The following is a 21,481-nucleotide window of genomic DNA, read 5'->3' on the forward strand; positions in this document are numbered from 1 at the left end:
TTGCCACCTTGGCTTCCCCCAGCGCCACAATTTTAACGCTGAGGTGCTTCCAAGTTTCATTATATTCCCTGAGTCCCAGCGGTGGGTGATGGGACAGGCAGACTATTCCTCTTAAAGCCTCAATTTTCCCATCTGTAAAATGGGGATGGTCATGTGGCCTTTATTCTCCTGGGAGTGTTACATGGATAAGACAATGGGTCTTATCAAGTGACGATGGGTCACTTGAAGGAGTTGGAGAGGTTTCTTGAGCTGTCCCAGGGACTGCTTTGCGAGGAGAGATCCCAGTTCAGCTTTAATCAGAGCTGCTCACATGGGGTCATTTTGTTTTTTATGCATGGGGGTTCCACATCAGACTGACAGAATGAACAAACTGAAAAAAAAAAAGATAAGTTATTTGTCTCAGCAAGTCATTCAGTCATGTCCAACTCTTTGTGACCCCATGGACTGTAGCCCACCAGGATCTGCTGTCCATGGGATTCTCCAGGCAAGAGTACTGGAGTGGGTTGCCATTCCTTTCTCCAGGTGATGTTCCCGATCCAGAGACTGAACCCCGGGTCTCCTGCATTGTATGTAGATTCTCTACCGTTTGAGCCACCAGGGAAGCCCAACCTGGAGAGGCTGTTGTAAACAGACACAGATCCATTACTTACAGTGCATTTCCTCAGCTCCTTTCATTTTTAAGCTCTGAAAAGGGAGACTGAGGGTCTGATAGATGTCCTCTTGGTTCTTGCCGGCCAGAGGAACTGCAGTGCTGGGGGCTCTTTTGCCCTGGAGACCAGTCTTTGTCTCAAGAACTAAAGTAAGATGTAAATCTACACGACGACGTGGGCAACTGTGTCTTTTCCAGAACTTTTTCTCCATCTTTGATAACGAGCATAGAGGTTTCTAAGGTGGCTAGTGCAGCTGTAAAAACCTTCGAGTTCCGACAAGCTGTGTGACCCTGGGCAAGCCGCCCCACTGGTCTGTTTTGTTTTAGTGATGTGTGTTGGCTTTGTTTTTATACAGAGAAGTAGAGAACTAAAAATGGCCCCACAGCTCCTAGAACAAAATAACAACAAAATAGTCACAGTTATGAAATTCAGACAGAACAAAATGAAATTTTTCTTGTGATTTTTCCCAGAAAAAAAAAAATTATGCATATACCAACATATGTGCTTACATCTCTAGATATTTAAATTTTTTACACAAAAGAGATTGTTCTCTTTTACATTTTACCTTTTTTCTTAATATTTACCCTGGAGATCCCTCCTTGTTGGCCCATGTGGACCCACTTCACTCTCCTTATTCCCACTTAGGAGTGGATCCTGATTTAGCATGTATTTATCTCCCATCAATGGACCTGTGATTGTTTTTGTCTTTTGCAGTTAACACTGAATGCTGCAATGAACTTTTCTGTTCAGACTCCCTGGTAAAACTTTCAGTTTGCATCCGAAGGGTGAAGCCCTAGCAATGTGCTCCTCAGTCAAAGAACACAGGCCCTGAAATTTGGATAGAATGTTTCAAATTATCTGGGATTGTTTTCCCTTTGTGAAATAAAAAGATTCCAATGAGCTTGAGGACCTGTTACCTGGAATGACCTGAGGCCCCTTTGTAGTTTGGTCTGTGTGTGGATAGGGCTTCCCAGGTGGCGCTAGTGGTAAAGAACCTGCCTGTCAGTGCAGGAGACAGAAGAGATGCGGCTTCGATCCCTGGGTTGGAAAGATCCCCCAGAGGAGGAAATGGCAACCACTACAGTATTCTTGCCTGGAGAACCCCATGGACAGAGGAGCCTGGTGGGCTATAGTCTATGGGGCCGCAATAAGAGTCAGACACAACTGAGTGCTTGCACACATATACATATTGTGTGTGGACATCCCGTTCCCCAAGTGCACATTTGCTCACACTGCCCGCCATTTGGTACCTGGGGATGCCTCCTGCCCAGGGGGCAGAAGCTGCAGTCATTTTCGGTACTCCTTCTCTCTCCTCCCACCCCTCTGTCTAACAACTCCTCCTCTGGCCCCCAGGTTGATGGGACTGCCCCAGGAGGGAAGGAGTTCCTCACAACTACTCCCTCCATCACCACAGAGACCATATCAACCACCATGGTAAGTAGGACCTGAGGCTTGCCTCTCTGACCAGCCCCCTTGCCCCTGAAGCAGCCAGATAACAAGCTCACCTCGCCAGGTGTGGCAGGAAACCCTCATCCACCTCACTGTGTCAGGCATGGGACACAGAGTCGAAGTTTGATAGTCTGGCCTGTAGCTGCCACAGGACAGCCTGTCAGATCTCAGTTTTGCAAGGTGAATAATGTGGGACGTGGCATCCCTGAGTTTCAGCCATCTGGACCATCTGAGCTATGGCAGGGACAAAGAGAAGATGGTACTGTCTGATTAACTGATTATCAGCAACATGGAAGGATTGTGCCTATAAAATCCTTCCTGGATGAAGTCCATCCTCCTGGCACCTGCGGGTGGCCCAGGCCGCTTCCTCGCGTTGGTCAGTAGATGGCGTGTGGTGACTTTAAGCCGGAAGCTCAAGTCCTGAGGGACCCTGTGGTTCTGCTCTTAAGAGAACCGTCAGATCAGATTCTTCAAATGATGACACAGCATGGCTAGCATTCAGCCACAGGTTGTGGCGCCATGCAGCACGCACAGGGGCAGAAAAAGAGCTGTGAGGTGGATGCTCTTTTTCCTCCACCCTTTACAGAGGAGGAAAATGAAGTTCAGAGAGGTAAAGTGACTTACCCAAGGTCACAGCACCAAACACATCATGCTAGAGCCAAGTCAAAGCCAGGCATTCTGAGTCCAGAAGCCCCACTGTCCACCTCAACCGCTCTGCTCCCCAATCCTGACCGTTGTGAACAGTGGCCACATGGGGCTGGGGCTGGGGCTGAGCGGGTATCAGTGCCTAGGCTGGATCTGTCTTGAGCCGGGGGGGGTTGTTTTCAAATGCTTTCTCTTGCCAAACTCCTGATACACACATAGGAAGAAAATCATACATTAATTTAGACTACTCCACAGAAAGGTTTTGAGTAAACAAAGACTTTTAAGATACATAAGCCTAAACCAGTGACCAGCTTGCACACTTTCCCTGGGTTACTCCATTCCTCCTCTGCCCTCAACCCTTTGCCATGTGGCATCAGGATGCTCCTCGGGCTAAATGTAAATCTGTACCATGATGAGCAGGCAGTTACATCATTCATTTACTCATCCATCCATCCATCCATTCATTTGTTCTAAAAACATGTATTAGTCTCTGCTCTGCCTGGAATGGGGATATAGAGTTGAAGAAAAGACACTGCCTGTTAGAACTCATTCGTCCAAGTGATAATCACGGGCACGTCTAATGTTTAGGTCCTGGCACACAGTGGTGAACAAGGCCCAGCTCTCCCACTTTCCTGGCTGGGTGACCTTGGACAAGTTACCCAAAACCTTTTCAGACCTGTTTCCACTTGGAAAATGGGGTGGGGGGAATAATAGTATATCCCCCAAAGTGTTGAGGTGAGGCTAAACTAAGGCAATCTATGCAAAGCCCTCCAAAGAGTGCCTGGCGCACTGTAAGTGGTCTGTAAATGAGAGTGGCCATTATTTTTTTCCTGCCTTCAGGGAACGGTGTAATAATGCTTTCCCAGGGAGCCCAGGGCGTGGGTTGAGACCGCAGGAGCCGGGGAAGGCTTTCCCTAGGCAGTGACATCTGAGCTACCCTGGAGGATACATTAGGGGGCAGTCATGGGAGGAGGTCTCCTAGGTCATGGTAACAGCAGGTGTAAAGGCAAAGATGTGAAGAAGTGGAGCATTTAGGGAAAGGAAGTGGTCAGGGAAGTGAGATGTCAAGTGTGTGGATTGGGAGCAGGGGGAGAAGGGGCTGGAAAGGAAGGCTGGGCTGGAAGGGCCTCAAATGTCATGTATGAAGTTCAGACTTCATCCTGGAGACCACGGAGATTCACTTCCATTTTTAAAATATTTATTTATTTATTTGGCTGTGCCGGGTCTTAGTTGCAGCATGTGGGATCCAGTTCCCTGACCGGGGATTGAACCCAGGCTCCCTGCATTGGGAGCTCAGTTTCCCAGCCACTGGGACCACCAGGAAAGCCCCTCAGTTTTTTAAGTACGGGCATGATGTCATCAAATATGTGTTTCTGTGTTTTAGAAAGATTACTCTAGCAACCTGTGTGGAGCATGATTGAAACAAATTTCCTTCCCTTGGGAGCTCACATCCCTTTTTTTCCCCTCCTTCCCTCTAATCCTTCCTCCCTCCTCCCCTCCCTCCCTCCTTCCTTCCTGCAGCAAATATTTATTGAACACCCATGGTGTGTGAAGTAGTGTGAAGCCAGGCGCTGCGACTCCAGCACGGAGGGAGACAGACAGCAGCGCTGAGCCCACATTCTGCTGGGAGAGACGGAAAGAGCAGGCAGGGAACTAGTTGAGGGGCTGGGGCAGGGCCAGAGTGAGAGGTGGTGGAGGCTGACCAGGGATATGGGGTTAACGATGTCTGGAGGCAGAAAAGTACAGGATTTAGTCACTGATTGGACGTTCAGATGATGGGAGGAAAGATGGACCAGTGATGCTGCTCAATAGCGCCGCTGTTCTCAGAGAGCCGCCCTGGGAATCTGCTAGAAAGGAAATTCTCAGGCCCCACCCCAGATGACTTGAAAACTCCAGGGTGGGGCCTGGCGGGGCCGGGGTGCGTGTCTATGTTTTCACAAGTCCTTCAGGTGATACTCCTCAAGTCTGAGAAGCAGTTACACAAACGAGGAGCACAGCCGAGGGTGCTCCTTAGCGGAAGGTGCGTGTCGGGGGTGGGGGAGGCAGCGAATTCCATTTGGGGTCTGAGTCTGAGGTGCCTGTGGGACATTTCCAGGGAAAAATGTCGCGGAGATGGTTGGTTTTAAAGGTCTAGGGTTCAAGAAAGATCTGAGCTGCAGATAAAGGGAGAGGGGACTGTGGCTTTGACGAGGCCGTAGAGGGCGTGAGTGGCCGAAGTGTCTCAGAGAGAGGGTAGTGCGGGGCGGGGGAGGGGGGTGGGGGTGGGGGTGGGGGTGGGGTGGAGAGGAAGCCCGAGTCTGGGGAGGAAGGACCTGGGGCGGAGATGGAGGTGTAGCCCCAGCCAGGGAGAAGGGGTGCTCCTCCTCGAGGCAGGAGAGGTGACTGGTGGGCTGGAGATCCAGGAAAGGAAGGTGGAGTAGCTGGCACCTTGCTTGGAATGACCTGTGTGCCCAGCAGTGTGAAGGTGGAGGTGAGGCTTGGCTAGAAAACAGGGATCCATGGAGGAAGAAGAAGTCTGAAAGCCTGGAGGGACGGGAGGATTCAGAGGGGCTAGTGGCTGACTCCTCGGCTGGGAGAAAGGAAGCCTGAAGCCCAGAAGGCTGCCCTTTTCAGGCCTCCTGCTGACCCACATTCTGGGACTCCCTCTGAGAAAGCGGCTTGTGGATAGAATGCCAGGTAACCAGGTCACCCACAGCTGTGGCTAGATCAGGGGAGGGTGGGGCGAAGCAGAGTGCTTCTGTCCTCACCTGTCCCCTGGCAGACAGAGGTCCAGATCTAGAATCAGTCATGCACAGTCCAGACCCGGGGCTCAGCCCACTGGGGAGCTGCAGAGTGGACACAGCTCTGGGCCCCTGGATGGACAAGGCTGAACCTCGAGGTGGTGCAGGAAGTGGGAGATGGAGGCTCCCACCAGTAAGTTGTTGTTTAGTCGTTAAGTCATGTCTGACTGCTCTGCGACCCCATGGACTGTAGCCCACCAGGCTCCTCTGTCCATGGCATTTCCCAGGCAAGAATACTGAAGTGGGTGTGGGCCAGTAAGTCCGGGTCCAATTCCAGGAATATCTAGGAGTTAGACCCCAAGGCAGGACCAAGAGAGCTGGTTCAAGGGCAGAGGGGCATGGCAGAAGGAGTGTGTTGAATCTGGAGTCTGACCAACCTGGATCTAAAGCCAGGTGCTGTCACTCACTTGCACGGAGGCTTGAACAAGTCACTTAACAGTCCCTGACCTTCCAATTTCTCACCTGTAAAACAGGAATATTAAAAACAATTTCCTAGGTGGTTCAAAGGCTTAAATGAGACCATGCATCATTAGCACAATACCTACCACCTCGCGAGTACTCAGAAAGCAATAGTCATTATGTTGTTAGTACCAGCCTGCACTTCTGTATTTACCTGACAGATTGCTGTTTGCAAAACCCTTTCATCCTCTGTCAGTTTCATAATGTCTCTGTGCGAGTGGGACAGGGGTTGCCCTTTAAAAAACTTTTTTTTAAGACTTTATTCTTTTAGAGCAATTTTAAGTTTTCACAGCAAACTTGAGAGGAAGGTCCAGAGATTTCTCCTAGACCCTTTGCCCCCCAGCACATACACAACCTCCCACTCGCACCTCATTATCAACATCTCCCACCAGAGTGGGACATTTGTTGCCACTGGTAAACCTGTATACTGCAGGGTCCTTTTATGTAGGTGAATCGAGGAGGCTTGGAGAGTGGAAGTGGGTCTGCCCCAGATCACATGGCTGGAACATGGCAGGCCTGGATGTCTCAACTCCTTTGTTAGTACTTCCAGGAAGAACATTGAGTCTTGAGTCTTGTTCACCACAGTGTCCCTAACGCCAGGCATTCAGTAAATATTTGTTGAATGAGTGGGTGTGTGAGTAAGTGTGTAAGCGTCTGTGTTGAGTGAGCGAGCAAGGGATGAACAGGAGCAGACTGAACTGAATGATGCCTTCAGCTCTCTGCCTCTAACATCACTATTCAACCTTGTGGCCGGGAGAGCTCCATGGTCACGTGCTCTGGCCATCCTGGGGGCCTGCCCACCTGAGACCTGGCCATCTGAGCACTATTGTTTCCCCAGGAGAACAGTCTCAAGTCCGGGAAGGGGGCAGCTGCCATGATCCCAGGCCCACAGACGGTGGCCACGGAAATCCGTTCTCTTTCTCCGGTAAGTGGGCAGGGCCAGCTCAGGCTAGGGGACTCCACGCAGAGCATGTGGACACGGGTCCACAGGTGGCCCAAGGCAAGTGTGGCATGGAGCCTGGGAGGCCGCCCCTTTAAGGACAGCAGTAGGAAACGGCATCACATTTGGATGCCCACAGGGTTCCCTGGTCAGGGTCTCGTCCATTGCCCTCCCCACCACCCCCCACGTACAAGTAGGGCAGTGGCAGAGTGGGATGAACTGGTCCCTCCCCTTGGTGATGCCTGTAATTTAGCATCTGCTCTCCTTACTGAATGGACTAGGAGTCCAGAGGCTTGGACTCTGGACCTGCTCCATCCTCAGCAGCCCGAGTCTGTCACTGAGAGGTCTCTGGCAGTGCCTCCATTCTCCAGATCTGTCATCTTCATCATCTAGTCCCAGAAAGAGCGTCTTCGCCACCCTGACAGGATGGCGGATGAGGAGGGCTCTGTTTCCGCCCTTGGATCCCTCTGTTCATCCTTCTCAAAGGCCAGGATTCTTACATTCTAGAGTCTTGTTAGGATTCGAGACCTTAGGAATCTCAGGTTCTAGGAATCTTAGATTCCAGGGTTTGAGAATTTCATGGGTCTAGCATTCTGAAGACTCTAGTATTCCTGAGTTCTTAGACTCCGTGACTCAAAGCATCTTGGCTTCCAGACTTCACCTTCACGGAACCACCCCCTTCCCCACTTCTCCCTTGGTTGGCCCCACCCCCTCCCCATCCTGCAGACCCCAGCATCCTCACCTGACCCCTGGGGTGGGGTGGTGGTGGTTATATTCTGCAGATCATCGGGAAAGATGTCCTCACCAGCACCTACGGCGCCACCGCGGAAACCCTCTCCACCTCCACCACCACCCATGTTACCAAAGTGAGTAACAGCAGCAGGACCCCCTGTGCCCCCAGCCTGGCCGTGGGGCTCGGGAAGGTCATGGCCACGGCTCTGCCTTGTGACGTGGATAGAGAAGACCTGCGGCGTTCCCAGTTTCTGGAGTGCTGTGCACTTTGTTCCCTGCTAAGCATCACAGGCACCGACCTGCCCTTCAGTGTTGACGGCCAGGCTGGGGGGATGGGACCGTCTCCTTGGAAGACATTGTGAACCGTAGTGTTTGCGCCTTATGGAGCTTAAGTGCCGGAGGGATTTAGCGGGGAGCAATTGAAGAGGGGCTCCAAGAATCAGGACGGGGCTTTTGGGAAAAGTGGGGTTTTGCGTAGGGTCTTGGAAAGCCGGGGAGGACTCTTGAGGGAGGAGGCAGACATTCTAAACCACATGGAAGATGGGAGCAGAAACTGTGTGTTTGCTTATTCATTCTCTGAGCAAATGTTAGTGAGTGTCACCCTTACGCTGCCTTTGTGCTGGGGACTGCTAGAGGGGCTGCAAGCAGTGCACACGGAGAAACAAGATAAGCCGTCTCTGCCAGGAAGAAGCAGCATGTAGGGGTGGAACTGTGAGAAATTAGGTTGAAATGAGGGAGGGTAAGCAGAACAGAGACAAGAAAGAGAAATCCCAGGACAAGGGTGACAATAGAGGGTCTGAGTCTGAGAGCCATGGAAAGCTATCAAGGTTTTTAAAGTGGGAAGGAACCCAGTGAAAAGGGGTTTAAGGAGAGGAGATGAGGTCCACCAGGATGTGCAGCTGCTGCTGCTGCTGCTGCTAAGTTGCTTCAGTCGTGTCCGACTCTGTGCGACCCTGTAGACGGCAGCCCACCAGGCTCCGCCGTCCCTGGGATTCTCCAGGCAAGAATACTGGAGTGGGTTGCCATTTCCTTCTCCAATGCACAAAAGTGAAAAGTGAAAGTGAAGTCGCTCAGTTGTGTCCGACTCTTCGCGACCACATGGACTGCAGCCCACCAGGCTCCTCCGTCCATGGGATTTTCCAGGCAAGAGTACTGGAGTGGGGTGCCATTGCCTTCTCTGGGATGTGCAGCTAGATGGGAGAAGGATGTGCATTTAGATGGGAGAAAGAAACGAGTTGTGGAAGAGACCAAGAGTGGAGGGCTAGAGCAGGGTTCCAGGAGAAATGGGCGGGGCCATGGGAGGGGGGAAAGGGGCGGGGCCAGAGGAGGGAGACCTTCCCGGTGGGTCAGCCGTGACTTAGCGGATGGGGCCATAGTGCTGAGGACAGGCTGACCACTGGGTCCATGCCTGAGTGGCCAGGAGGAAGAACAGGAGGGGCCCAGGGCAGAGATGCAGTCCTGGAGGAGAGAGGCCAGGGAGCCAGGCTGAGTGGGAGGTTCCATTCAAGCATGGAAGGAGGAATCTGGTAGACAGCACTAGCCATTAATAAGCAAGACCGTCCCAGCCCTGCCCCCTCCCACACAGCATGGTCCCCAGAAAGCATCCATTCCTACCAAAAGCATCAGTGAGCAAGGATGACTTGACTGAAAGCTTTATGGGAAGGGGTTCCATCACACACCCTGCAGCATACACCTCAAAAGTCTCTCCTGGCCCGCCACCTGGGAGCCGTCTCTTCTCTCTGTCCACTCCTGACTCCAGCTGGGCCTTCCCTCTGCCACCACCCGCCTTTAACATACCAAGCAATTAGGTCCTGCCCCATCTTCTAAGCTTGCTCCCAGGCCCCACCCCTTCAGAAAACAGTGGCAGCTATAAGCTTATGTATAAGCATCATGCATGCACTTTTCTCTTCTAGTGTCGTTGGAAGTCATTTAAAGGAGAACCTTGTCACCATTCACATTTCATTCATGTGTTTCATTCAACAAATCCGCATTTTAGCACCTATCCTGGCCAGGTGGGGCAGGGGAATGGGGGAGGAGGGGATGCAGAGGTGAACAAAAATAACAGCCCTTGCCCTCAAGAGCCCCAGCCTAGTGGGGCTGTCACACACACAACGTCAGCACAAGACGGAGAGGCCCAGAACCATGAGAGATACGAACTTGCCACTCAGGGAGTACCGAGGCAGGAAGGTGGAAGGACCGCTCACCAGGGTGAGGGCCACAGCAATCGAGCCCGGCTTGGTAGAGCTAGAGAGGGCAGCTTGGTAGCTGGGAGAGCGGTGGCAGCCAGGCAGAGTGTTCAGTCTGAAGTCCCAAAACTAGAGAAGGGAAAAACCGAGGGAGCCAGGAGAGAAGGTGACTGCTGGTTCCAGCCTTGCCCTTGAGGGGTGCTTTGGCTCTGTCCCCTGTCGAGGCTGCTGCCCCAGCCGGACCCAAGGCTGAACCCGCCTCCCTCTCCCTTTGCAGACTGTGAAAGGAGGGTTTTCTGAGACGAGGATCGAGAAGCGGATCATCATCACCGGGGACGAAGATGTCGATCAAGACCAGGTATGCGGATGGGAGCGTGGGTCCCAGCGGCACTGCCCAGGCCTCCGGCCCTCCCGCGTTGGGTTACCTGTGGACGGCTGCATGTGTGAGCAGAAAAGATGTTCACTTCCTGCTGACCCTGTCCAGAGGAGAAGCCCTCAAGGAAGGGGCACTGAATGGGAGGCAGAAGGAGCCGGAAGACCTGAGCTCCAGCCTCTCCCTTGACCTTGTGGGGGCCTTGCTGTGCACTGGAGGGGCTTTCTGGTCTCCGCAGCCTCACCCGTATTCAGTGTGCTCTGGCTCCTCACCCTGCTCTTCTTTTCTTCCAGGCCCTGGCTTTGGCCATCAAGGAGGCCAAACTGCAGCATCCCGACATGCTGGTAACCAAAGCCGTCGTCTACAGAGAAACAGACCCATCCCCGGAGGAAAGAGACAAGAAGCCACAGGTGAGGCTCGTGGGGCTCAGCAGCTGTGAGACAGAGGAAAGAACAAGGTCCTCCAAGAGGCATTTCCATGTGAGGACCCACCCAGAGGCTGGGTCCCCAGCACAGCTTTGACCACCACCCCCTAGACTTCCTGATTTGGCGTTCAAAGGGGAGAAGTAGCTCCCCTAGATTTGATATGAGGACAGAGGGGAAGGAAGACTGGTTTCTTTGGGGTTTCAGGCTCCAGATGCAGACAAGTAAACCCAGAAGTGGTGAGAAAAGGGGAGAGAGGATTGGATGGGTGGATACCAAGGTGGGATGGACAGAGATAAGCAAAACCTTACTGGCCATTGCCCATAAGCTGGAAATCAGAAAAAGTCCTACCCAGCTCACAGCCATATTCTTGTCCCCAAGTCTCTGTCTCCATCACCAGTCACTAGGTGTCGCCAAGAAGGAAAGTTTTATAAATTGAAGTATAGTTGAATGTTGTGCCAATTTTTTAATTTTTTTTTAAAAAATTGTATTTATTTAGGCTGCTCTGGGTCTTCACTGCTTTGCATGGGCTTTCTCTGGTTGTGGAGAGTGGAGGCTACTCTTCATTGCAGTGCTTGGTCTTCTCATTGTGGTGGCTTCTCTTGCTGCAGAGAACGGGCTCTAGGCACACAGGCTTCAGTAGTTGTGGTGCACGGGCTTAGTTGCTCCGTGGCATGTGGGATCTTCCCAGACCAGGGATTGAACCTGCGTCCCTTGTACTGGCTGGAGGATTCTTATCCACTGTGCCACCAGGGAAGTCCTAATTTTTTTTTAATTGAAGTATAGTTGATGCTAAGGAGGAATATGTGGACCAGAGTCCTTCATCCCATCTGTCTTGCTAGATTGGAAACCCTTCTGAGGCCAGAATCTGAGGGGACCTCAATTCTTTCTCTTTCCTCTTGGGCCATCAGTGCCTTGGTGAATAACGGGAGGGAGATGGTGCTGGAGCAGACAGGTCTCCCCCCTGAACTTGGGGGAAGCTGGTGAGGCCCCTCTAGAAATTTACTGAATTTTATCAGATCTATAATAATTGAGTTGAGTGAAATAAGTTAGACACAAAAAGTACTTACAAATGGGTCCATTCATAGGAATTTCAAAAACAGGCCATACTAAACATACTCAAAGTCTGAATATCTGTTCCTGCTGAGAAGTAGCGTTAACAGGGAAGAACCATAAGGGAACCTTCGAGGGTACTGGAAGTGTCAGTGTCTTGAACTCGGAGGGTTGCATGGATGTGTACACATGTAAAAATGTGTTAAGCTCCACACTTAAATTTGTGTACTTGACTTGCTTTGCACATTATACCTCACTGAAAAATAAATCCATTTCAAAGGCCCCCACAAGCAGCAGGTCTCCTTTTGTCCTCTTCCCTGATGAAGAAAACCAGTGTTTTCTAGAAAGACACAAGAATGTTTCTTTTTCACCCTTTTATTACCACTCCCTTCATGTCACAAGAAAAGACATGGAAATATTTTCCTGCCACTCTGAAACGTTGCCAGCCCTGATCTAGGCCAATGCTGTCCGACAGAACTTTCTGCAGTGATGGAAATAATTTTCTGTGCTGTGCAGTGTAGGAGCCACTAGCCACATGTGACTGTTGAGCACTTGAAACTAGCTAATCTGAAATGAGATGTACCTTAAGGGTAAAATGTGTGCTGGATTTTGAAGATTACATACGGAAAAAAAGAATATAAAACAGTTCAATAATTTTTATATTGATTACTTGTTAAGTGATAATGTTTGGATATATTGGGCTAAGTAAAATACACTATTAAAATTTATTTCACCTGATTCTTTTTTACTCTTTTTGATGTAAATTCAAGCATTAGAGTTTTATTAATATAGCTGGAAAATTTTAGAAAGCCATAAATTTCGAGAACATTTAGAAAATATTGTCTAGAAAATCTATTATCCGAAAAATTGTCAGTTCCATCTGTGGCTCATATTTCTGTTGGACAGTGCTGGTCTATTTGTGTGCTTTATTTATTTATTTGTGCTGGGTTTGTTGCGCCATGAGAATTCTTAGTTGCAGCATGTGGGATCTAGTTTCCTGACCAGGGAGTGAACCCAGGCCCCCTGCATTGGGAGTGCAGAGTCTTAGCCATTGGACCACCAGGGAAGACCCAGACAGGGCTGGTCTAGAAGTCGTGTAAGCTAATCACAGGCAGAGGCCGCCTTCCTCAGACTTTCATGTAAATTGTCACTCTTGTCCCCTCAGTTGCTCAGTTATTGTTGCTTTTTGTTACCCAGGTCTCAGAGGGGTAGAGTGTAGGTCACTTGCCAAGCTGGTGCCGAGCTAGCTGTATTACTGCTGGAACACAGATACTAGAGAACTATTGTCGTAGAATCTGACTGAGAAGTGCTGGGTTAGGACCTGGGAATCTTTTTTTTTTTCCCAGTTTTATTTTATTTATTTGGCTGCATAATATGAGTAACTTCCCTGACCAGGGATTGAACCCATGCTGCTTGTTTGCATTGCAAGCTCAGAGTCTTAACCACTGGACCAACAGGGAAACCCCCTGGGAATGTTTATTTATACATTGCTGCTGCTGCTAAGTCGCGTCAGTCGTGTCCGACTCTGTGCGACCCCATAGATGGCAGCCCACCAGGCTCCTCCGTCCCTGGGATTCTCCAGGCAAGAACACTGGAGTGGGTTGCCATTTCCTCCTCCAGTGCATGAAAGTGAAAAGTGAAAGTGAAGTTGCTCAGTCGTGTCCGACTCTTCGCGACCCCACGGGCTGCAGCCTACCAGGCTCCTCCGTCCATTGGGTTTCCCAGGCAAGAGTACTGGAGTGGGGTGCCACTGTCTTCCCCATTAGTCCTTAGGAAATCCATGTGCAGCCAAGTGTAGGAGCCACTGATGCAAAGAATTCTGTGCTGGGAATCTGGACCTGACTCCATTCCACCCATCCTACTGACTTAGCTTTGTGACCACTGGGGTCTCAGTGTGCTCATTTGCAAAATGAAGAGACAGAACAAGCCTTCTTGTAGTTATATACAATCCTCTTGCCATTTATTTGCTTCCCTAGGTTCTTATATCGCCTCCATTCCCTGTCTCACTCCTCCTTGTCTTTCCTAGAAGCATCCCAGTCAGTCCCTGCAGGCTCCTGCCTTCCCGTGTTCCCTGGCTATTCGGTACTCTCAGCTCTCGTCCCAGCGTCCACATCCTGTCCACCCCATGCGGTGTTTCACGTCTGCCCACCTCAGTGCTCCCTTTGCCATCTCATTCCCTCTTCTCCCCCCACCCTTTACTTCTTTCTTAGCTGCCATTGTCCCACACGTCACCACACACCCTCTCTCCCTCTCTCTCTTGGATTCTTCTGTAAAGGTCACCTTGTTATGTTGCCCTGGAAAGACAGAAGTTTCCCCCTTGCCTTTTCTGCCCACCTTCCTTACCATTAATTGTCGCCAAGTAGGAACCACCTCTGACTCATAATATAGTCAGACTCACTAACTCTGGAGGGGAAGTCTTCTCTGAATTAAAAAACTCTTTTAAAAAAATTTATTTATTTTTGGCTGTGTTGGGTCTTAGTTGTGACATTCAGCTTCTCTCTAGTTGAGGCATGCAGGCTTAGTAATTGTGGCACACCAGCTTAGTTGCCCCGCATTGTGGGGGATCTTAGTTCCCTGACCAGGGATCGAACCTGCGTCCCCTGCACTGGAAGGCAGATTTTTAACCACTGGGCCACAGGGAAGTCCTCTAAGGCAGGTACTCTATTAATTGATGAGCAAACTTAAAGTGAAACCAGCACTGTAAGAAAAGCTCAGAAAGTAGCAGAGTGGAGTAGAAAGAACACACTCGACTTTGGACCCAGAAAGTGTGTCCAGAGGAACCACCCTGGGCCTCAGTTTCCTCATCTACAAAATGGAGTTAATCTATACATTGGAGCTGCTGTAATAAACCATATTTATGAGTGTAAGAGACTGCACGGGCTGCTGTAACAGAACAGAAGACTGGATGGCTTAAACAACACACACTTAATTTCTCACAGTTCTGGGGGCTGAGAAGTCCAAGGTCAAGGTGCCAGCTAATCTGGTTCCTGGTGAAGGCCCTCTTCTGGTTTGTAGACAGCCGTCTTCTCTGTGTCCTCATGGAGTGGAGAGCAGAGAAGTCATCTCTCTCATGTCTCTTCTTATAAGAGCCCTCATCCCATTTATGAGCACCTCCTAAAGGCCCTGCTTCCGAATACCATCCTCTTGAGAGTTAGGGCCTCAACCTGTGAATTTTGGGGGGACACAAACATTGAGTCCATAGCAGTGACTTACGAGGGTGGTGTCTCACATACCGAAGATGCTTGGTGATGTGAATTTGCTTCTTTGTTCCTATAGTTTTGCCATGTTAAGTGGTTGATGAGAGCCCTGAGCAAGTCAGACTTTAAACTCCTATCACCAGCTTGTTGCACGAGACTCTGTTTCTATGTGGGCATCCGTCTTGCCCGTCTTCATTGTCTCTCCCCTCCCTGAATCCTCCTCCTGTTCCTGCTCCAGTGGACTTCCTTATGAAGTTCTTCCTTCTTGGAGTTCTTGCTGTGAGTGTGGAAATCGCACCCATCTTATACAGTCTTCTCTCCCTGAAACTCACAAGCTGGCTGTGTGGCTTTGGCTCTATCTTTGCTCCACTGGCCCTCTTCCTTCAGGCAGGATCTGTATCCCAAACACTGCCAGAAAGAGGGTGGCACCCACCCAGCTTCCCAGAGCTTTCTTGCTTTCAAAATTCTAATGAAGTGGGGGAGGTGGGGGGAGGCAGGATTGACCTATTTCAAAGCAGGAGCCTTGGGTTCTAGTCTTGTTTCTGCCACCAACTCGCTCAGTCTTTGCACCCTCTGGGCTCAGTTTTCCCATCTATCAAATGAGCCAAGAAGGATCAGCTATCTACAACTCAGTTAGCACTTGACCATGGGTAAGTGGTAAAGGACAGGGATGATATCCCACCTGTTAAATAGTTCTTGGTAGTTGTTATATGTCAGGCATGGGTTTGGGCCTGGAAAGACAGCAGTAAGTAAGAGACAGCCCTTGCCCTCAATGAGATCAGAACAGTGTGTGGTTAAGTTAACAACAACAATAGTAATGATAAGAACAGCCAGTATTTACTCAGCACTTGTCTCACTGATCAGCATTTGTTTACACTGATCTTTGTCTTGAATCTTCCCTACAACTTCTGTCCATTTTACAGAGGGAGCAGCTAAAGTCTAAAGAGGTTAGAAACTCACCCAAGGTGACAGAGTTAGTAGACGACACAGTGGGATTTGACTTCACATTGTCTGATTTCAGAGCCCAGACCCCTTAACCATTCAAGTTTGGAGTCAAACTTGAATTGGGATCCAGATCCCAGTTTCTTTACTTAAACACTACTCTCTGGGGTTTAACTAACCTCCAGGACGCAGCAGCCCATGGCAAACAGGAAAGACAAAAAAAAAAACACCTCTGCCATCACATCTAAATATTTTTTAGATCCGAGAGCAGATAGGAAGACAAAATGAAACAAGTGTGATCTTAGCTTTTGAGGAAAGCTAAGGACAAAGTTTCAAGGGAACTTGAAAAATTTTCAGCCAAAATGAAAGATCCTACCTGCCTGGAAACAACCCAGCAAACTTGCATGGACTTTGGGATCAGACAGGTGACTTTGAGATAGTGAAGGACAGGAAAGCCTGGTGTCCTGCAGTCCATGGGGTTGCAAAGAGTACGACTGAGCAACTGAACAACAACAAGGTGGCTTCAGTTGTCAGTGGCCACTTGATTACAAGCTGTGTGAGCTTGGATAAGTCACTCTGTCTTCCTAAGTCATAATCAAGGGCACGTGGTAAAAAGAGGGAAAACAACCATGTATTTAAAGATGAATGACGAAAGTTGACTAACTCTGCTTGTCCTCTTCCTTCCTTTGCGTCTCCCTTCTCCTCTCCACCCCACCCTCACCTCTGGCTTCAGGAATCCTGACCTCTGTGAAAAGATGCTGGCATTTCTGGTCCAACCCAAGCCAGAGAACCATAAAGAAGGGGCCTTCATCCTGAATTCTCCAACTCAACACTGACGTCCCAGCTGTGACGTACTGTCCCTGAAAGAGACTGGGAAAGGAAAAGCAGATATATATAGATATATATAGATACAGATATATATACAGGAAACACCATGTCCTTGCACTGCTGCCGGGGCTGGCCGAGCATTCGGCCGACAGCAACAACCAACATCTGAATGCCTATATTTCCTTTGCAGACAAATTGAAGAATTGGTGGGATTTTCCAGGAAACAAACAAAAATTATAACAACAGTAATCCCTTGCTCCCCTCCCCACCCCAGTTTGAAGCCCTGCAGAACAACCAAGGCAAGCCAGATCATGCTGATTGTAGAAGTACAATGCCACCTGGGTCTACATGTTCCCTTCAGTGGACAAGCATCCCATTTCTTCTTTTCCTGCCTCTGTTACCCACTCCAATGCAAAGGAAAACACTTTTGCAGCCAGTTAGAGAAGCTGCAGCAGCAAGACACGCCCCCGTCAACCGTTTTCCAAGAAAGAAAAATCCCCCATTCGGAAAGGAGGAGGAGGAACACTGGATTCTTATTTTTTGGGTCTTGACACTGGGCTGCAAAATCCACCTTCCTTTCTTCTGCCTCCTTTCCCCCTCGACTCTCATACGTCTTGTTGTCATTTTTTGTCTGGGTTCCCTCCTCCCTCTCGCCCACCCTACGCCCCTCACCCTCTGTGTCCTGGTCCTGCCGAGGGCCACTGCAGATGACTCTCACTGGAAATGAGAGAAAGAAAAGCAAAGCAAGAACGTGAAGCCAAGCCACAGGAGGTGAAGTAGACATTGTATGTTTATGGGTTCTCATTATGAAGGTGCCGCTTGTAGGAGATTTGTATGGATGTGCTTTTAAGTTATGTATATTACATATAACAGGAAACAAATATTAAAATAAACAGTGCTGGTAAGTATGAAGCTGACATTTTAAAATTATAATTATCTGACTGTGATTGATGTATTCCCAAGGTTCCTAGATCTCACCGAACCAACCCAGCCAAGGAGACCTGGACTCAGGCTGTGGGTCGCTCACAGTAGGAGCTGACAGTTCAGTGTAGAAATACAGTGTGTGGTGTTTGTACTTGGTTGATTGGTGGGGAGGGGTGGGATCCCCATATGGAGAGGCAGGGGTTTGGCAAGAAGGAAGCGACACGGGTGTGGTTCAAGATGCCTTCTCCCCCAGGCAGTAGCAGCTGGGACCTGGTCCTGCTCAGGATTCTGCAGCACAGGTTCCCTAGCTCAGTCCCCCTACCTCCCTGGAAGGCTCGCCTCAGTTCTCAGTCATCTCTTTGTTGTGCCACATGTCTTGCCTTTCCCTGACCGCAGTGCGACACTAACTCCTATCCCAAGGGAGGTGATGCCCCCAGCTGCCGTGGAAGATGGTGGCTTCCACCTGGCTGTCTGAATGTCCCCAGCTCAGTTCTTTCTTTTGGCCACACCTGTATTCTTTTTCTGAATCATTCTCTTCTTCCTGGGTCAAAACAGCCACGGTAGAGACTGAACACAGGGAAGACCCTGACAGGTCAAAACTGGACTCCTGGAGGCTCCTGAAACAAGCTGAGGTGGACAGGAGGTGTTGCTGGGGCTTCACTTGCGAATAAGACCCTGGCTTTGGAGACCTCCCCTTCAGTCAACATCTGTTCTCTGATCCTGGGCCCTCAAAGTCTCAAAAAAAGCCTGGAGACCACAGGAGCCCTTGGAGAAGGTCCCATCAAAAGTTTGGCATTGCCCTGTGGCACATGTGGGCTTTCCAGACACAAGCTGCTTCCCTGAGCTCAATGAGGCCCCTTCTGAGGGCATTTGTCTCTCCCTGCCCTTTACTTTCTCAGCCCCATTTCACTTCCCCCATCTTGCTTCTAAAGCAGTCGATAAATTCATTCAACAAATATTTACTGAGTACTTAACTTGTGCCAGGCACTATTGTTAGGCTCAAGGAGAAAGCGTGGGGGGAGCAGAGGGACCTGGGAAGCTCCCTGAGCCAGCCTTACATCTCCAGCCCCTCTGAGAGCACTTCCGCCTTCTCTCCAATTATCAGACATCTGCGGATGCCCCGCCAAGGGCCCAGGCTTGCTTATCCGTTCCCCTGGTGACACATATGCTTCGCTGCTTAACTGGTGCTGACCTGAGGCAGAACAGTGTTTGCCTCTGTAGGTAAACATGGAATGAGGAGAGGCAGAGAGAGCTCTGCATCTGGGGCTCAGATGGCACAGTCAGCCACATCCCCTCCAGCTCCCCCTGAGAGTGGAAGTGCACCAGGTTCTTACACAGAAGCCACAGAACCTCCTCCCTGTCCTCCTCAGCTTGAGAGCCCCCACTCTTTCTGGGCCAAGAGCTGGAGTGGCTCTGCCCTCTCTGGGCCATCTGGAATCTGGCTCAGGCATCCTTGTCTTTGCAGGAACCAGGCGTCCTGAGCACACTGGACATACCTCAGAGGGAGAATATTTGTTGTGGGTTCTGCACCTGCCTACAGACCCTATGTGTGTGGCTTCAGGACAGGGAAGAAGCGACCAGGCTTGGTTTGTGGGCCAGCCAGGGTTTATGGAGCTCTCCAGTCCACAGATGCTCTGACCTTCCACAGAGAGGCAGGCATCTGCCAGCAGGGAGGAGGGGAGCTGCAAAGCTGAAATCTAGGGCGCTGTTTCCTTCCCATCCTCCTCTTCATAGGGAATATAGATGTTTGTCTTATCTGTCTTCAACCTACTTTTCCATTTTACATTTCACATCCTTTTCTGTGCCGCCTCTCCACCCAGGAGACCATGTAGCATAGTGGAAAAAGTCCTGGAGGGCAGTCAGGAGTTCTGGGTGGCCATCCTGGCTCAGCCTCTAACTCACCACATGCCATTGAGCTCATCTTATCCTCGCTTCAGGGCCTCAGTTTCCCCACTTGCAAAAGGAACAGGAAAAGCAGATGCCCTCCATGGCCTTTGTCCACACTGCCAGCCTGTAAGTCTTTGTTTTCCCCTATTTTGCTTTCTTGGGATCTTTTCCATCTGAGGGTACAGGAAGTGCCAAGACCTGTTTCAGTTTTTGAATCCTGTAAGCACATTCCAAGACTGGCCTGAAATTGCATGAGCAACATCACTCTAAATTTTTTTTTTTTCCAAAAAGCACCTTCCTAACCAACTGCGATGCTGTCCTGGTCCTTTTTACTCACACCCCTCTCTCCTCTCTCGTCCCCGCGCTCCCCCACCTCAGTGCTCCGTGCTGTATGCGTGTGCTCTCTGTTCTTGTATACTCAATAAAAGTGAAATAAATGTGTTTGATGCTGAACCACAAACGGCCTTGGCATCTCTCTCTGACCTTGGCTACCAGTACAAGTTGACATTGTGGGAAAGGCTAAAATTGGGGTGGAGAGATCCCAACTGGAACATTTTCATTCAGCCTACAACACCTTCATTCAAATATCTGCAGATCCCAACGTGGACCAGGTCTTGGCTTTACTGGAACGACAGTGAATAAGACAAAGCCCTTGCCCTCCAGGAGCTCAGAGGCTGGTGGAGAAACTGACAACAGGCGAGCACTCAAAGACGATTCCAGGGTGATCAGCACCAGGAAGGAAATGCACCGGGGGAGGGGATGGTCACTGAAGGAGACCACTTTAAATACGGTGGCCCGCGATGGCCTCCCTGAGGACATCTTTTTGAGCTGAATGAAGAGAAAGATCAGTAAGGTGAAGAACTTGAGTGAGTGCATTCTAGGCAGCAGGAACAGTAAGCAAGTGGGCCCAGGACAGAGAGGGGCTTGGTGTGTGGGAGTCGAGTGGATAACATACACAGCAAGCCCCGACTTCAGCCTTTGCTCATCCCCTTCGCATATGTTGCCATATCCCCGTACATGCCACCTGTCCCGATGTTGACATCATTTTTCTTTAAATTGACTCTCTGAACAAACTCTGGAAGACAGTGAAGGACAGGGGAGCCTGGTGTGCTGCAGTCCATGGGGTCACAAAGAGTCGGACATGACTGAGTGACTCAACAATAACAACAGCAACAGAATTATTTGCAAAGGAAACTATTTTACGTCCACAAATGAAAAACTAGGGTCACTTGCCAAAGGAAGGAGGTCTTTATAAAAATAAACGCAAAGATACTAAAATTTGAAAACCATCATCCATGTAAAATTTAAACCTCTCCTGTGAGCTACCTGAGATACACATACCAGCACTTTAATTCTACCAAACAGCTCACCCCAAACCACCTTTCTTTATTATCCCAAATCTCACAAGCAACAACCATTGCTAAACTATTTGGTGCAGTTTCTTCCAGTCTTTTCTCATGTATAAGTATCTTATCAGAGTTGAAGTCACCTTGTACATGCCATTCTAAATAGTTATAAAAACTTAAATCCTGATCATTTCCCTATAATTTCAAAGACTAAATACCACGTCTTTTCTTCTTTGTTTTGTTTTTTTTGCCACACTAGGCAGTATGTGGGATCTTAGTTCCCCAACGAGGGACTGAACTTGTGCCCCCTGCATTAGGAGCTCGAAGTCTTAACCACTGGTCCACCAGGGAAGCCCTATGTCTTTTCTTTTTGAAGGTAATTCATTAAATGATACAAAATGCTGTGCAATGAAAATCAATTATTCTACTCTCTCCAAACTCCTGTCCATTGTCAGAAGCAATTGTGAATCCTTCCCCGTATTTTCCCTGTAGGTTTCCTTTAGTTATCTGTCATTCCTGGGATCCTGGAATAGGACATCGTTTGCAAACACTGGGTACCCACACACCCTGGATCTGTGTCTCTGTCTCCCATAAATACAGGGTCAGCCTTTGAGCTGTTAAGGAATAGCGTGGCTGATTCATTTAGATCAGTGATTCTTAACTTGGGG

General features: G+C 49.6%; 1 protein-coding gene and 1 long non-coding RNA gene across 51 annotated transcripts in view; one reads left to right on the top strand and one right to left on the bottom strand.

The window, feature by feature from the left end:
• EPB41L1 (erythrocyte membrane protein band 4.1 like 1) overlaps nt 1-19,927 on the top strand; it is a 179,608-nt gene extending 159,681 nt beyond the window's left edge. For 48 of the 50 annotated variants that reach the window (XM_081560107.1, XM_081560065.1, XM_081560085.1 and 45 more), the window contains 6 exons: nt 2,004-2,084; nt 6,822-6,908; nt 7,706-7,789; nt 10,119-10,199; nt 10,508-10,624; nt 16,562-19,927. In XM_081560107.1, the coding sequence (XP_081416233.1) occupies nt 2,004-2,084; nt 6,822-6,908; nt 7,706-7,789; nt 10,119-10,199; nt 10,508-10,624; nt 16,562-16,570 (459 nt within the window). In that variant the 3' untranslated portion in view covers nt 16,571-19,927. The remainder of the gene's footprint in view (nt 1-2,003; nt 2,085-6,821; nt 6,909-7,705; nt 7,790-10,118; nt 10,200-10,507; nt 10,625-16,561) is intronic. The other 2 variants (XM_081560062.1, XM_081560095.1) reach the window with 1 other exon arrangement.
• Nucleotides 138-7,454, bottom strand: LOC145533176 (uncharacterized). Its single transcript, XR_014073903.1, has 4 exons — nt 7,193-7,454; nt 2,724-2,948; nt 651-1,038; nt 138-370 (listed from the first exon to the last, which is right to left on the bottom strand). It is a non-coding gene; the product is annotated as an uncharacterized LOC145533176 (long non-coding RNA).
• Nucleotides 19,928-21,481: the final 1,554 nt, after the last annotated feature.

This window comes from Giraffa tippelskirchi, chromosome 13 (genome assembly GCF_054371585.1).
Source record: "Giraffa tippelskirchi isolate mGirTip1 chromosome 13, T2T-mGirTip1v1.2.pri, whole genome shotgun sequence".
Classification (NCBI taxonomy): Eukaryota; Metazoa; Chordata; class Mammalia; order Artiodactyla; family Giraffidae; genus Giraffa; species Giraffa tippelskirchi.